General features: G+C 38.3%; 2 protein-coding genes and 1 long non-coding RNA gene across 3 annotated transcripts; 2 read left to right on the plus strand and 1 right to left on the minus strand.

Moving 5' to 3' along the window:
• The first annotated feature begins 3,905 nt into the window (after positions 1–3,905).
• Tsp42Ep (Tetraspanin 42Ep) lies at positions 3,906–6,684 on the plus strand. Its single transcript, XM_073955650.1, has 4 exons — positions 3,906–3,950; positions 5,897–6,070; positions 6,138–6,293; positions 6,355–6,684. Exons 1-4 carry the CDS (start codon positions 3,906–3,908, stop codon positions 6,682–6,684), a joined length of 705 nt encoding a protein of 234 aa, XP_073811751.1.
• Positions 6,612–8,936, minus strand: LOC141387377 (uncharacterized). Its single transcript, XM_073956986.1, has 4 exons — positions 8,848–8,936; positions 8,642–8,791; positions 8,488–8,580; positions 6,612–6,911 (listed from the first exon to the last, which is right to left on the minus strand). Exons 1-4 carry the CDS (start codon positions 8,905–8,907, stop codon positions 6,735–6,737), a joined length of 480 nt encoding a protein of 159 aa, XP_073813087.1. The 5' UTR covers positions 8,908–8,936; the 3' UTR covers positions 6,612–6,734.
• Positions 8,937–10,647: 1,711 nt separating this feature from the next.
• LOC141387044 (uncharacterized) lies at positions 10,648–11,973 on the plus strand. The gene is made up of 3 exons (XR_012408465.1): positions 10,648–10,797; positions 10,856–11,068; positions 11,140–11,973. It is a non-coding gene; the product is annotated as an uncharacterized lncRNA (long non-coding RNA).
• The last annotated feature ends 1,710 nt before the right edge of the window (positions 11,974–13,683 follow it).

Genomic DNA, 13,683 nt, shown 5'->3' on the forward strand with positions numbered 1-13,683 from the left:
AGCATTTTGTCTTCGTTGGGGGTATACAACTTTCCACCTGAAATTTGTCGGTATAGGTCCACGTCTTCATATAGCCCCATAGAACGGCACCTCCCTATTTTCGGTATTTTGAAGGTTTTGTCCTCAATATCCCACCGAAATGACTGAAATTTTGCATTTTGTCTTCATTGGTGGTATAAAACTTTCCACCTGAAATTTGTCGGTATAGGTCCAGGTCTTCATATAGACCCCATAGAAGGGTATCTCCCGATTTTCGGTATTTTTAAGGTTGTGGCCTCAATATCACGCCGAAATGGCTGAAAGTTGGTATTAAGTCTTCCTTTGGGGCAAAAAACTTTCCACCTAAAATTTGTCTGTATAGGTCCACGTCTTCATATAGCCCCCATAGAACGATACCTCCCGATTTTCGGTATTTTGAGAATGTGGCCACAATATCCCACCGAAATGACTGGAATTAGCATTTTGTCTTCGTTGGGGGTATACAACTTTTCACCTGAAATTTGTCGGTATAGGTCCACGTCTTCATATAGCCCCCATAGAACGGCACCTCCCGATTTCCGGTATTTTGAAGGTTTTGGCCTCAATATCCCACCGAAATGACTGAAATTTAGCATTTTGTCTTCATTGGTGGTATAAAATTTTCCACCTGAAATTTGTCGGTATAGGTCCAGGTCTTCATATAGACCCCATAGAAGGGTATCTCCCGATTTCCGGTATTTTTAAGGTTGTGGCCTCAATATCACGCCGAAATGGCTGAAAGTTGGTATTAAATGTTCCTTGGGGGCAAAAAACTTTCCACCTAAAATTTGTCGGTATAGGTCCACGTCTTCATATAGCCTTGATAGAACGGCACCTCCCGATTTTCGGTATTTTGAAGGTTTTGGCCTCAATATCACACCGAAATGACTGAAATTTAGCATTTTGTCTTCATTGGTGATATAAAACTTTCCACCTGAAATTTGTCGGTATAGGTCCAGGTCTTCATAAAGACCCCATAGAAGGGTATCTCCCGATTTCCGGTATTTTTAAGGTTGTGGCCTCAATATCACGCCGAAATGGCTGAAAGTTGGTATTAAGTCTCCTTGGGGGCAAAAAACTTTCCACCTAAAATTTGTCGGTATAGGTCCACGTCTTCATATAGCCCCCATAGAACGGCACCTCCCGATTTTCGGTATTTTGAAGGTTTTGGCCTCAATATCCCACCGAAATGACTGAAATTTAGCATTTTGTTTTCATTGGTGTAATAAAACTTTCCACCTGAAATTTGTCGGTATAGGTCCAGGTCTTCATATAGCCCCCATAGAACGGTACCCCCGATTTCCGGTATTTTTAAGGTTGTGGTTGTGGTCCCTCCCTTCGAAATGGCTGAAATTTGGTATTAAGTCTTCCTTGAGGGTATAAAACAATCCAACTGAAATTTGTGGGTGGGTATAGGTCCACGTCTTCATATAGCCCCCATAGAACGATACCTCCCGATTTTCGCTATTTTGAAGGTTGTGGCTGTGGTTATACATTTCTCTATTTTATTGACTTGTCTGAAGAGAATTTTAAACAGAAAAATTGTACACACAAACATTTTTGTACCTATTATTGAAATATTTGTTTCATATTTTTGCATATGTCATATGTTTCGATTGCAATTTAATCAGAAGCCAAAAATATGTCCAGTCCCAAAATTTTACATGAATCGGACCAAAAATAGGGGTTGCATAAAATTCCGATGTATATTTATGTGTCTATGTGGGATCTATGTCTGATAAGAAGGTGTGAATATGTATGTCGTGCCTATCCAATAGTCAGTGTCTTCATGTGTGCAATAAGAGAGACCATCAAAGTAGATATAATAATATAATGGGCCGCGTGACATGCAGCACCAGTTTGAATGCTTGCTCCAGATTAGTTTGGTCCGTATTGGGACGGAAAAAACCCAGGACCGATATATTTGTGCTCGGTTTGTCACATCCGCATCTTCACCCAAATCAAGCTCCGGTGAGATGTAATAAATGTCGGGAATGTGTGTATCTAGGGGGATGTTCTGAACTTGTTCATGCGAGGGACTACGACAGGGACTATATTGCAGACAATTCCCTCGTAAAGGACTCAAAGAAGTGTGGTAAAAACCAATTTAAGGGTAAATATGCGCCGATTATGGAACGACTATCACAGGGTATCGTTCAGAGCGTCATCGAGGGAATGAGAGGAAGCCAAAATTGTCGCTTTAGATCCCAAAAATAAAATAAATTCGGCAAAATATGGGCAAATTTTGGAAAACGTTAGGTATGCCCTAATTATCAAACTCAATAATATGTACCATTGAAGGACATTTGATACCAGAAATGGATCAAAGTAACCGATTTCTAAAATACATAACAATATATTCACATATTGTGCATGAAAATTACCTTTAGGTAACCTTTACTTATATCGTTCCTAATTATGTGGACATGTCGATTTATAACTATTTTAATAAATCGTGGTTTCTTTCGTATAAAGGAGGGCGAATTAAAACATCTTTTGGCTTTATTTGAAAGTGCTTGCCGTGTAATTTATTTACAAATTTTGTTCCATATAAATATTCAAATATTTGGAATGTAGCAAGGCAAATATTATTCAATACGATGTCGTTCTTAATTATATGGCCGCCACTGCAGCTCTATGTTTTGCACGGCCAATGAGGACGCCCCTACCAGAATTAGCGGAGAGTGTCACAGTTCGCCAGACATAACCATCTTGTCACCTGGTCTGAAAAATGACGTCACCTGGCAACCTGTCAATCATGGGAAAGCTAATTGGCCAAGTTTCAGAGAGTTCACTAATCACTGCTTCAGACATCTGCCCAATCCTTCTGACGTTCGGGTAGCGGAAAGGACGTTCCGAGACATCATCAGTGCTGCAGCCGCGTTCCACATTACTGCTGGTCGAGTACCCGGAGTAACTCACTCGGAGTGAGACTAAACTTCCCAGCAGAGGCGACGAGACTAGCAAATGAGCGAGATGAGCATCGTCGTGCCAACCCCAGTGACCCCAGGGTCAGGGAGCTGGCACTGGAAGTTGACAGGTTGGTCGGTGAGCATTAGAAGAACAAGTGGTTAAATCATCTGAAGAATTGCAACATTGGGCCCGGAATTAATCAATTGTGGGCAACGGATGAGTCACTCTCGAACCCTGGAAATGAGGAATATATGACCTCAGTCACATTTGGCGAGGTTACTTTGACTGACCCAAAGAGCTGCGCAAGTTATTTCAATCAACAATTTGTCGAGCACCCCGGGAGTGACAGGACGAAGAGTACTACGTCGCCGAGGATGAACCACCACAATTTACAATGGATGATGTTGAGAATGTCATCAGGAACGCGGTGGGGTTTGATGGAATCTCCATGGAAATGCTGAAACAGCTGTATGTGCCGAGAGTGGAGTATCTCATTAAAGTCCTCAACATGTCGCTACTTAAATGTCTGGTTAAATGTCTACATAGCTGAGCTAGTGCAGTTCTTCCATCTGAGGAATATGAAAATATTCTCCGCTAAATTCACTACCACACTGTTCACCACATGGACGGCTGAAATGAGGCTCCCAATGAACATATTGGCCGATGGTGCACTGATTCCGACCACTAACTACCCCAAAATACTGGGTGTAACGTTCGATAGCATGTCTAAGTCGTCCGCGCATGCCACAGCTATTTGCGATAAGATCAGAAGTAGGAACAAGGTGCTCAAGTCGCTGGCCGGCAGCACTTGGAGAGCTGACAAAGAAACCTTTTTGACCACCTACAATGCAATAGGCCGGTATGTGGCAAGCTATGCGGCGCCAGCGTGGTCTGCGAAGGATAGCTCTACGCAGTGGAAGAAGATTCAAACCTTCCAGAATGCTGCCCAGAGGACTGCAACAGGGTGCCTCCTCATGCCACCAGTGGACCAACTTCATGAGGAGACGAAGATTTTACCCGTGCGTCAATACAATAAAATGTTGTCGATGCAGTACCTGCTTGGGTGTTATCGCAGTGAGCATCCCTGTCACGATTTAATGGACAGGCTTCCTCCACCCAGGCACGTCAGGAGAGATCTTCATGATCTAGAGAGAGAGGTCCAAAGGTATAAAAGAGAACCTCTAGACCAACGAGCTTATCAGGCAGGCTTGGATAGCATTTACACTGACATGGTTGCGCAGGCAGTACCGAGATCCATCGCAACAGAAGAACGCCAGCTGCCAAGGCAAACACGAGTGGTTTTAGCCCAGTTAAGATCCGGTCGATGCAGCCGCCTCAATTCATATTGGGCCCTAATTGACGCCACGATACCCAACACCTGTCAAGCATGTGGATTGGGACCACACGATACACTGCATTTGTTTAGCTGCCTAGCTAACCCCACTAACCTGTCTCCTGATTCCTTATGGACGCAACCAGTCCAGGTTGCAGAATTCTTGAATCTGGGTACAGAGGAACCTGATAACTGAAATAATACACGAACTAACACATTTGCCTTGCTACAACAACAGCATGTCGCTAGTCACCCACATCGTTCCCGAAGTCTGGAAAATGTGCAGGATTGTCCCGCTACTGAAGTCAGGCAAGGATGCCAGCAAAGGTGAATCGTACACGCCGATTTCGTTTTTGTGGCCGTAAACCTTTGAGGCGTTAGTCCTCCCCAGCGTCAGAAATAGCTATCCAGTTGCCGATCATCAGCATGGATTCCGTATGTAGCACAGCACGACAACAGCGCTGCACGAGATCTCCACACAGACAGAATAGTGATGGTGGCGCTTGACTTATCAAAAGCCTTCGATGCTGTCAAACACTCCACGCTGTTTGAGGACATCGGATCCTCTGGCCAAGTTTGAAATACTGGATAATCAATTATATGTGTGCACGCCAGTCGTACGTGGAATTCAGGAACAAGAACTCCAAGCCCCGTAGAGTGAAACAGGGAGTTTCCTCCGGAATTCCAACCACAAACTACCCCAAAATTCAGATTCTAAAGTATGTTCATGTCGTCCGCTCATGCCACAGCTATCTGCTACAAGCTTATATATAGGAAGAAGGTCCTCCTCAAGTCCCTAGCCGACAGCACTTGGGGTGCAGATAAAGAAACTTTGTTGACCACATGTAACGCGATAGGTCGGTCTGTGTAAGCTATGCGGCGCCAGTTTGGTCTGCGAATATAAGTCCAACGTGAAAAAATATTCAAACTTGTCTCAATTCCGCTCTCAGAACTGTAACAGGGTGCCTCCTCTTGTCTTCAGTGGACCATCTACATGAAGAGGCAAAGATTCTTCCAGTACAGCAACATCGCCCAACATCGCCCATCTATCGCATCTAAGAGCGCCAGCTGCCTCGACAAGCCAGAGTAGTTTTAGCTCAACACGCTCGGGATGGTGCAGCCGTTTAAATTCCTATAGGGCAAGGATCGCAAAATATGAGCCCAGCATGCGGCATAGGCTTGCAATACACACTGCACATTTTCAACTGCCCTTCCAAACCTACCTAATCCAGTAGCTTCGTGGTTAAATCCCATCGGAGCAGCCACATTCCTACAATTGGAGATAGACCCACAGGCAGATTAAGCAGAATAACTTTTCACGCAAAACTTTTGGACGCAAAAAGTAAATGGAGTACAGAAAATCCCCAATATTGCACACATTAGCGACTGTATAAGGATGGAAAATATCAGCACATATAACATTGATGGCTAGTGTAAACTACCTCTTAGGGAGTTACTTCAAAATTAACTACATTCAGACATCTAATGATCAAAGGTGATGAATAGCCTCAAGAAGTAGTATTCCTAATGGAATACTACATCGGAAAAGACATAGAATACTCGCATTTGTACATTATTCCTTTACAGAAAATCTTCTGCAGATTCGAAAAAAAAATTTAAATTGTCTTACAGATTATTGCTGTAGCTAACCTGGTTATTGATGGCTTGGGTGTAAAGTACTCAACTCCTGGTACTGAAGGCCATGCATTTTTCATCTTGGGAATTCTGTTGTGTGGTCTGTTAATTATGACCACCGTTATTGGTTGCTATGGTGTATGCAGCGAAATATTGGGTGTCAATGTTATTGTAAGTACCAGCAATATTCAAATGATTATAATTTAAATATCAAATCTGTGTTCTCCTATGTTTTTAGTATTCACTTTTCATGGCGTCTCTGCTAATAATAGAGTATCTTCAAATTCGTTCCTTTCAACCGCACGGCATCTACTTTCACACGTTGCAAAGTTTGGAAACAGCATGGCGTGTTGTTGGAACCAATCCAAAACCAATGGATGAAATTCAAAGTAGGGTAGGTAAAAAAGGTTCATATACGATCATTAATCTTAACTGAAATATTCCAATGTTTACAGCTAAATTGTTGTGGTCTTTTCAATGGACAAGATTATGCCTTTAAACATTTAACAATTCCTGACAGTTGCTATTTAAATTCCAGTGACAGTCGGATTCTTCATCAGACGGGATGTCTAGAGGCCCACTGGAAGTCTCACACCTTTATGACACGTCGTCAACAATTTTTCTTCTGGGCATTACTGGTGACGGAAGTAAAGCTAAGAACATATACATACATACATACATCGTATACATACATAATAATATTTTCATTTGAATATTTTATTTATTTTTCTCTTCCAGTCATTTACATTGTTTTATTCCATTGTTTTTTGTGTCCTCATACATAGAAGGAGACATAATAGACCCATGAATAACCGCAACGATGTCCGAGAAGTTATTATTCAACAGAACAATATTGGTTCTCGGGAACGTTTGCTATGAGTAATTGGCTGCCCTGTGGACTCAATGGCATCCTGACCGGTGTCATCATAGATTTGATTGCTGTCTCAAGATCCACTTTACGCAACCGATGAATTAGATAATATGTAATGGCCGCTATAATTCCATGTAATATCTTTAAAGAAAACAAACAAAAAAGAAGTGTAAATTTTAAGAAATAAATATTCATACATACATATGTATGTATGTACAGTAGACTGACCCCAACACAACATTTTTTTGGTTGGAGCTCCTACAAAAACAAACATTTTTTGATTGGAACTCCTACTGCCTGATTTTTTCCCATGTGACCCAATACCCTTATATATATGAAATTATATGACGATCGGTTAAGGTTAACCCGTGCCACCCGGGCGATTTTTGTTTCCATAGAAATTTGTATGGGGCCAAAGGTGTATTTTCTCGAAAATTCTCTAAAAGCCATTTAATGTCCAATTGATGAACATTTTTTACCAGGTCATTATTGTGGCTGAAAACGAATCCTACAAAAAATCGGATCAGATTTCAATATAGCTATATAGGGTCCAAAATACCTAAAATCGGCCTGTACGATCTGTAACAAAATCCAATTTGATTTTCACAATTTTTTGTAGGATTTAAATGTTGCCTCAGATCTCCAATGTGTATATCCCAACAGTATTGGATATAGTTATCACCCTATATAGAAGAAAATCTGCAGTGGGATAACAATATCGTGTTTGACGATTTTAATGCTCATAATGAAATGTGGTATTCACAGTTTTCCCCCAGCCAATGCGGAATATCAATGGCAGATTCTCTGCCATCAATGAATATTTTCCTACGCGTGTTAATGCGAACCGCATTAGTTCTCCTGACATAACAATAGTCAGCTCGTCGCTCCCTATGCTACCTGGCTAACGCACGAATACTTGTTCTTCATGTTATACGTAGATAAGCCAAGCGAGGAACAGGATAACCGCACGTTCGCAAACTACAAAAAACCAACTGGGCTGGCATTACGGGCGCTTTCAGCACGGCATTAAGTCAATATCCATCATTGCAATGTGCCAAAAGTGGAAATTCCTCATCCCACATAGCGAACGGCTTTAATCAACTCAGACCACTCGAGCTTACAGTAGTTTCAGTTTTGGATTAAAGTATTCGACACAATCTTCCACCAAAGTCGGAAAAAATGAGTGTGCCACAAAAATTTTAATTTGTATCTTACGAGACATCTTCAGCCACCACCAGAAGTCAAAATTTTATAATGTGCTGACGACGGCACCATCTGTACATCTGTAGTCCGCATAAATGGCATAAGTGTTTGAGTAGATATTCGACACAATCTTCCACCAATGTCGGAAAAAATGAGTGTGCCACAAAAATTTTAATTTGTATCTTACGAGACACCTTCAGCCACCACCAGAAGTCAAAATTGTATAATGTGCTGATGACGGCATCATCTGTACATCTGTAGTCCGCATAAATGACATAAGTGTTTGAGTAGATGAGCCAACAATACCTAATCTTTGGTTTTGGACCAATTTATCAGCGACACATTGTGGAGAAGTTTACAACGAACTCAATACAACACTCTTATAACCTTTATGATATGCCAATACAACATCCCAACCATCATATCCTCAGTCAATATCCTACACCTAGACACATCCGAACGAGATTTTATCCCATCTCAAATTTTCGTTTACAGTCTTGAAATCAATACTTACCATTTCTATTAACGTGTAAATACAAAAAGAGTTGACAGAGTAAATCCATAGAATGGTTATAGTCATAATTTCACAAAGGTATGCCGTGGCCAACTGTGGAAATAAACATATCATATCAATATTTTATTTTACTGTACCCACCAAAGATACTTACAATTTCCAACAGAATTGTAGACTCAATGAATGCTGCAGCACTACAAATACCCGACATGACCATACCGACAAAATTCATGATCATGCTTTCGATTTCTGGGGCATTTTTATAATTCAGTATAGTCACCACGATGTGAATGATGGCACCAAACTTATGAATAGAGATATTTGAAATATTATTATTTATTGTTAAAAAATAATACTCACTATATTAAAACAATTAACAATAATCAAAACAAATTTAATGGTTTGATTGGAAAATATCATTTTGTGTTTATTCGCAACTTTTGCTTCCTTCCGACTTCAAGAATGACTAATAAATAAATATTTTTTTGAGTTGATTCCGCCGACTCGCTCTATGAATATTTTTATTGCGCTCGAGAGTATTGCGGTTTTATATATTTTTAAATCACTTTCTCACAAAACATTGGTTATGGTGTTCCAATATTAAATATATAGTAAACTATTTAGATGTTTAGCGACGTTAATGTTGCTCAGCAAAAGTTTGCATCCAAACATGTAGTTTAATCACAAGCACAAGTGCCGTTACGCAACATCTGTTGTTATAACCTCCCATAATATGGAGGGTATAATTAACAAGCCCCATAAAACGGTAACTCCCTATTGTCGGTATTTTTAGGGTTTCTGCCACATGTCTTTTTCGGGGCTACAAAATATTCCCCCAAAAAATGTTCAGTATAGGTCCACGTTTTGATATATCCCCCAAAACGGAATCTCACGATTTTTGGAACTTTGAAAGATTTCGCCACATTATCTTACTCAAATTGCTGAAATTTGGTACTTAGTCTTCTTTAGGACTACAAAACTTTCCCCAGGGCCCCCATGACCGTCCATTGCGTACGTCCCTGCCTCCATTGATGTCTCATTATTAAATCTTGTTTAAAAGAAAGCGATGTTCTTCGGTTAACGAGGCGGAAGAGATTAGAACTTTCTTAAGCGAAAGGAAACTAACTGTTCCATTGTACTTCAATATATTTCGTGGTGGAGAGTATAAAAGTTCTGCCGAAATTAACGCAGTCCTTACACTGAGGGAAAAACCCCGTTGCGAAATCAAGCACGTATGTTGTCATTTTCGCAACGACCCGTTGTTCTTTTTTTCAACAACGGCTGTTGGTGAATTGTACACGAACGTGCTCAAATTGACACCGAGACGTGGTCAACTTTCGGTACCAACAACGGCCGTGCTTAATTTGTCCACCGATGTGCTCAAAATGACAACGTTGCGTTTTTAATATTGGTAATTGCAGCCGATTACACACGAGTAAAAAATGACAACGGTGGTGCATGATTCATACACGGTCGTTGTCAATTTGACACCGGACGTGTATGAATTATGCACCACCACCTGCATAAATCATGCACCACCGTTGTTACTTTGTACACTGACGTGCATGAATCATACACGGTCGTTGTCATTTTAGCAACGACCGTGTATGAATCATGCACCACCGTTGTCATTTTTTACTCGTGTGCAATCGGCTGCATATTTACCATTTTTTTCGTGTTATTGAAAGAGAAAGGACGCATTGTGCAAAAAATTTATTGAAAATGAATAATATTCAAGATATTAATTCGCAAGAGCCTCAAAATATCATTGGTGAGTTGCTTGAAATCGATGGCAATATTGTTGTGGTTCGCGATACAAGCCATTGCATCAGTCAAGATGCGGAATACAATGAGGACGATTATATGTTGATGGAGTTCTTAAAAGGAATAAATATGGAGTCGCTTTTTGAACACTTAAAAGGTAAGTAAATAAAAATGAAGTTTTCAGTTAATCAGTGTAATTAACAAAGAATTTTATTTTTTGTTCTTTTAGCATCACATGTAACATTTCGCAGTTTGCAGTACTTGAAAAAAGAAGATTTAAAGGAAGCAGTGCCACCATTGGGACTGAGAGAAAAGCTCTTTGCTTGGAAAAAACGAGAGGTACGTATTATTTTTATTACAGAGTTGAACTCAGTATTAATATTGTCATAACAATAGCTCGGGATTGATGACGAAACTATGTCAGTTCCATCTAAAATAGGTGAATGGTGGAAACGCAACGAGACACCTGCAAGTACTCCTGGTACTCCCGGTACTCCCGACACTACAGGTTCGAACTGCTCAAAAGCCAAAGGAATTCTGTCAGAGGTAAAGTAAGAGTAATATTTGTGTAAGCATAGTTGATGTAGTTTTTTATTTAATATAGGATCTAAAGGAATTGTTAACACATACCTCGAAGGGGAAACTAGCGCTTGAATGTAGTAGTGCTAATAAGAAATTAAGTGACGAGCAAAGAGATGATATAATTAATATAATTATTGAAGATATTTTAACCAACAATGTTACTCTTTACGCTCAAGACTATATGCGCATATTGGACGAAATTTGTTCCGTTTTTCCTCTTGAAAACGAAATGAGGGTAAGATTAACAATATAAATAACGTATCTGATTATGTAGTTTCTTAACTTATAAAATGTCTTTATTTTTAGGATTATTATTACATTTCAAGAAAAGGAAAGAACAACGTAAGCGGAAAACTTTATGCCAAGTATAGAAACAAGAAGTCCAAAAAAATAAAGCTTTTGAATTCAGAGCCTAGCACAAGCAAAGCAGCAACTCACACGTCTCCTAATTTTTGCAACAAAGATGTTCCCGAAGTTGATGAATCAGTTGAAAATTCATTGAAAGCTTCCTTACTAAGAGAATGTAATGATTGGGGATCGATCTGCGAAAAATGGAAAAGATCTTTTAACATACGGCAAAGAGATATAAAAAATTTAAGTAGCCATACATTTCTTCTAGAATGGCCGAAGTTGTCCGATGCAGATTTGGCAAAAGAGGAATATTGTTACAAAAAAAGTAAGCCAGTTTTAAATTACCAAAATTGCAAAGTGTCTGATGAATTTTTTTAAGGGAACTAGGTATAATTATATATATTTAATTATATATATTATAATTATATATATTTAGCAACAAATAATGACGCAATTGAACTTTTCAAAATTAAACATTAAATAATTGAAAATGAAAATGTTTACATTTTATGTAACCAAGTAAAAGTTAAAAACTTTGATTATCATTTACAATCGTATGAAGTTGGTTCTCTGAATGAGGATACAACTTTTTTAATACCAATTTTAGATTTTATTACTTACCCATTTCCTTATATCCTATGAATAATGGAAAAGTTTATTTCAGAGTTAAGTTAATTAAATTTGTTTTTATACATTGAATATATGTAATTCGAATTATTTTGTCAAATCAAATATGTATTTATATTGAATTTATGTAATCGGTTTCGTTTAATAAAATACTTTTCAAAATATTTCATTTCTTCTAATAAGGGTATAAAATGGGAAAGGAACGGATATGAAAAAAATGACCACCATTGGTTTCAATCTGACAACGGGGCGTTGACAATCTGACAACGAAGCGTTGACGATCTGACAACGAAGCGTTGACAATCTGACAACGGGGCGTGCTCGAAATGACCACGTATGTGATCATTTCATGCACGTCTGTTGTTGAAACCGTTGCCAAAATCTCGGTGTCAAAATGACAACGGCGTGCTCATTTTGACGCCAAACGTGGTTGATACACTATCATAAACGGATGTTGTCATTTTTTCTCTGGGTGTATTTGTTTGAAATTTTAATTTTCCCATTTGTAATGAATAAGAAGTAAGAATGACATTAAGTTCGACCGGGCACCACGACATGATCAAGACGTTGACCTATACCCACAAATAACCGGTGGAAAGTTTTATACCACGAACAAAGACTAAACACTAACTTTCAGCCATTTCTGAAGGATATGACCAATAGGGTTATGACTTTTTGACATTTTTCCTCAAAGAGATGATATAATTAATATAATTATTGAAGATATTTTAACCAACAATGTTACTCTTTACGCTCAAGACTATATGCGCATATTGGACGAAATTTGTTCCGTTTTTCCTCTTGAAAACGAAATGAGGGTAAGATTAACAATATAAATAACGTATCTGATTATGTAGTTTCTTAACTTATAAAATGTCTTTATTTTTAGGATTATTATTACATTTCAAGAAAAGGAAAGAACAACGTAAGCGGAAAACTTTATGCCAAGTATAGAAACAAGAAGTCCAAAAAAATAAAGCTTTTGAATTCAGAGCCTAGCACAAGCAAAGCAGCAACTCACACGTCTCCTAATTTTTGCAACAAAGATGTTCCCGAAGTTGATGAATCAGTTGAAAATTCATTGAAAGCTTCCTTACTAAGAGAATGTAATGATTGGGGATCGATCTGCGAAAAATGGAAAAGATCTTTTAACATACGGCAAAGAGATATAAAAAATTTAAGTAGCCATACATTTCTTCTAGAATGGCCGAAGTTGTCCGATGCAGATTTGGCAAAAGAGGAATATTGTTACAAAAAAAGTAAGCCAGTTTTAAATTACCAAAATTGCAAAGTGTCTGATGAATTTTTTTTAAGGGAACTAGGTATAATTATATATATTTAATTATATATATTATAATTATATATATTTAGCAACAAATAATGACGCAATTGAACTTTTCAAAATTAAACATTAAATAATTGAAAATGAAAATGTTTACATTTTATGTAACCAAGTAAAAGTTAAAAACTTTGATTATCATTTACAATCGTATGAAGTTGGTTCTCTGAATGAGGATACAACTTTTTTAATACCAATTTTAGATTTTATTACTTACCCATTTCCTTATATCCTATGAATAATGGAAAAGTTTATTTCAGAGTTAAGTTAATTAAATTTGTTTTTATACATTGAATATATGTAATTCGAATTATTTTGTCAAATCAAATATGTATTTATATTGAATTTATGTAATCGGTTTCGTTTAATAAAATACTTTTCAAAATATTTCATTTCTTCTAATAAGGGTATAAAATGGGAAAGGAACGGATATGAAAAAAATGACCACCATTGGTTTCAATCTGACAACGGGGCGTTGACCATCTGACAACGAAGCGTTGACGAACTGACAACGAAGCGTTGACAATCTGACA

Source organism: Musca autumnalis, unplaced genomic scaffold, assembly GCF_047663935.1.
Source record: "Musca autumnalis isolate F117 unplaced genomic scaffold, ASM4766393v1 scaffold_5, whole genome shotgun sequence".
In the NCBI taxonomy this organism is placed as follows: Eukaryota; Metazoa; Arthropoda; class Insecta; order Diptera; family Muscidae; genus Musca; species Musca autumnalis.

Bases quoted from the DNA above. Each gene is read 5' to 3' on its own strand.
- Tsp42Ep (XM_073955650.1), top strand. From the start codon at position 3,906: ATGCCACCAGTGGACCAACTTCATGAGGAGACGAAGATTTTACCC. The intron at 3,951-5,896 runs GTGCGTCAATAC...ATTGTCTTACAG, and splicing joins AGGAGACGAAGATTTTACCC to ATTATTGCTGTAGCTAACCT. The intron at 6,071-6,137 runs GTAAGTACCAGC...CTATGTTTTTAG, and splicing joins TATTGGGTGTCAATGTTATT to TATTCACTTTTCATGGCGTC.
- LOC141387377 (XM_073956986.1), bottom strand. From the start codon at position 8,907: ATGATATTTTCCAATCAAACCATTAAATTTGTTTTGATTATTGTTAAT. The intron at 8,581-8,641 runs GTAAGTATCTTT...TTATTTCCACAG, and splicing joins CTACAATTCTGTTGGAAATT to TTGGCCACGGCATACCTTTG. The intron at 6,912-8,487 runs GTAAGTATTGAT...TTTTCTTTAAAG, and splicing joins TTTACACGTTAATAGAAATG to ATATTACATGGAATTATAGC.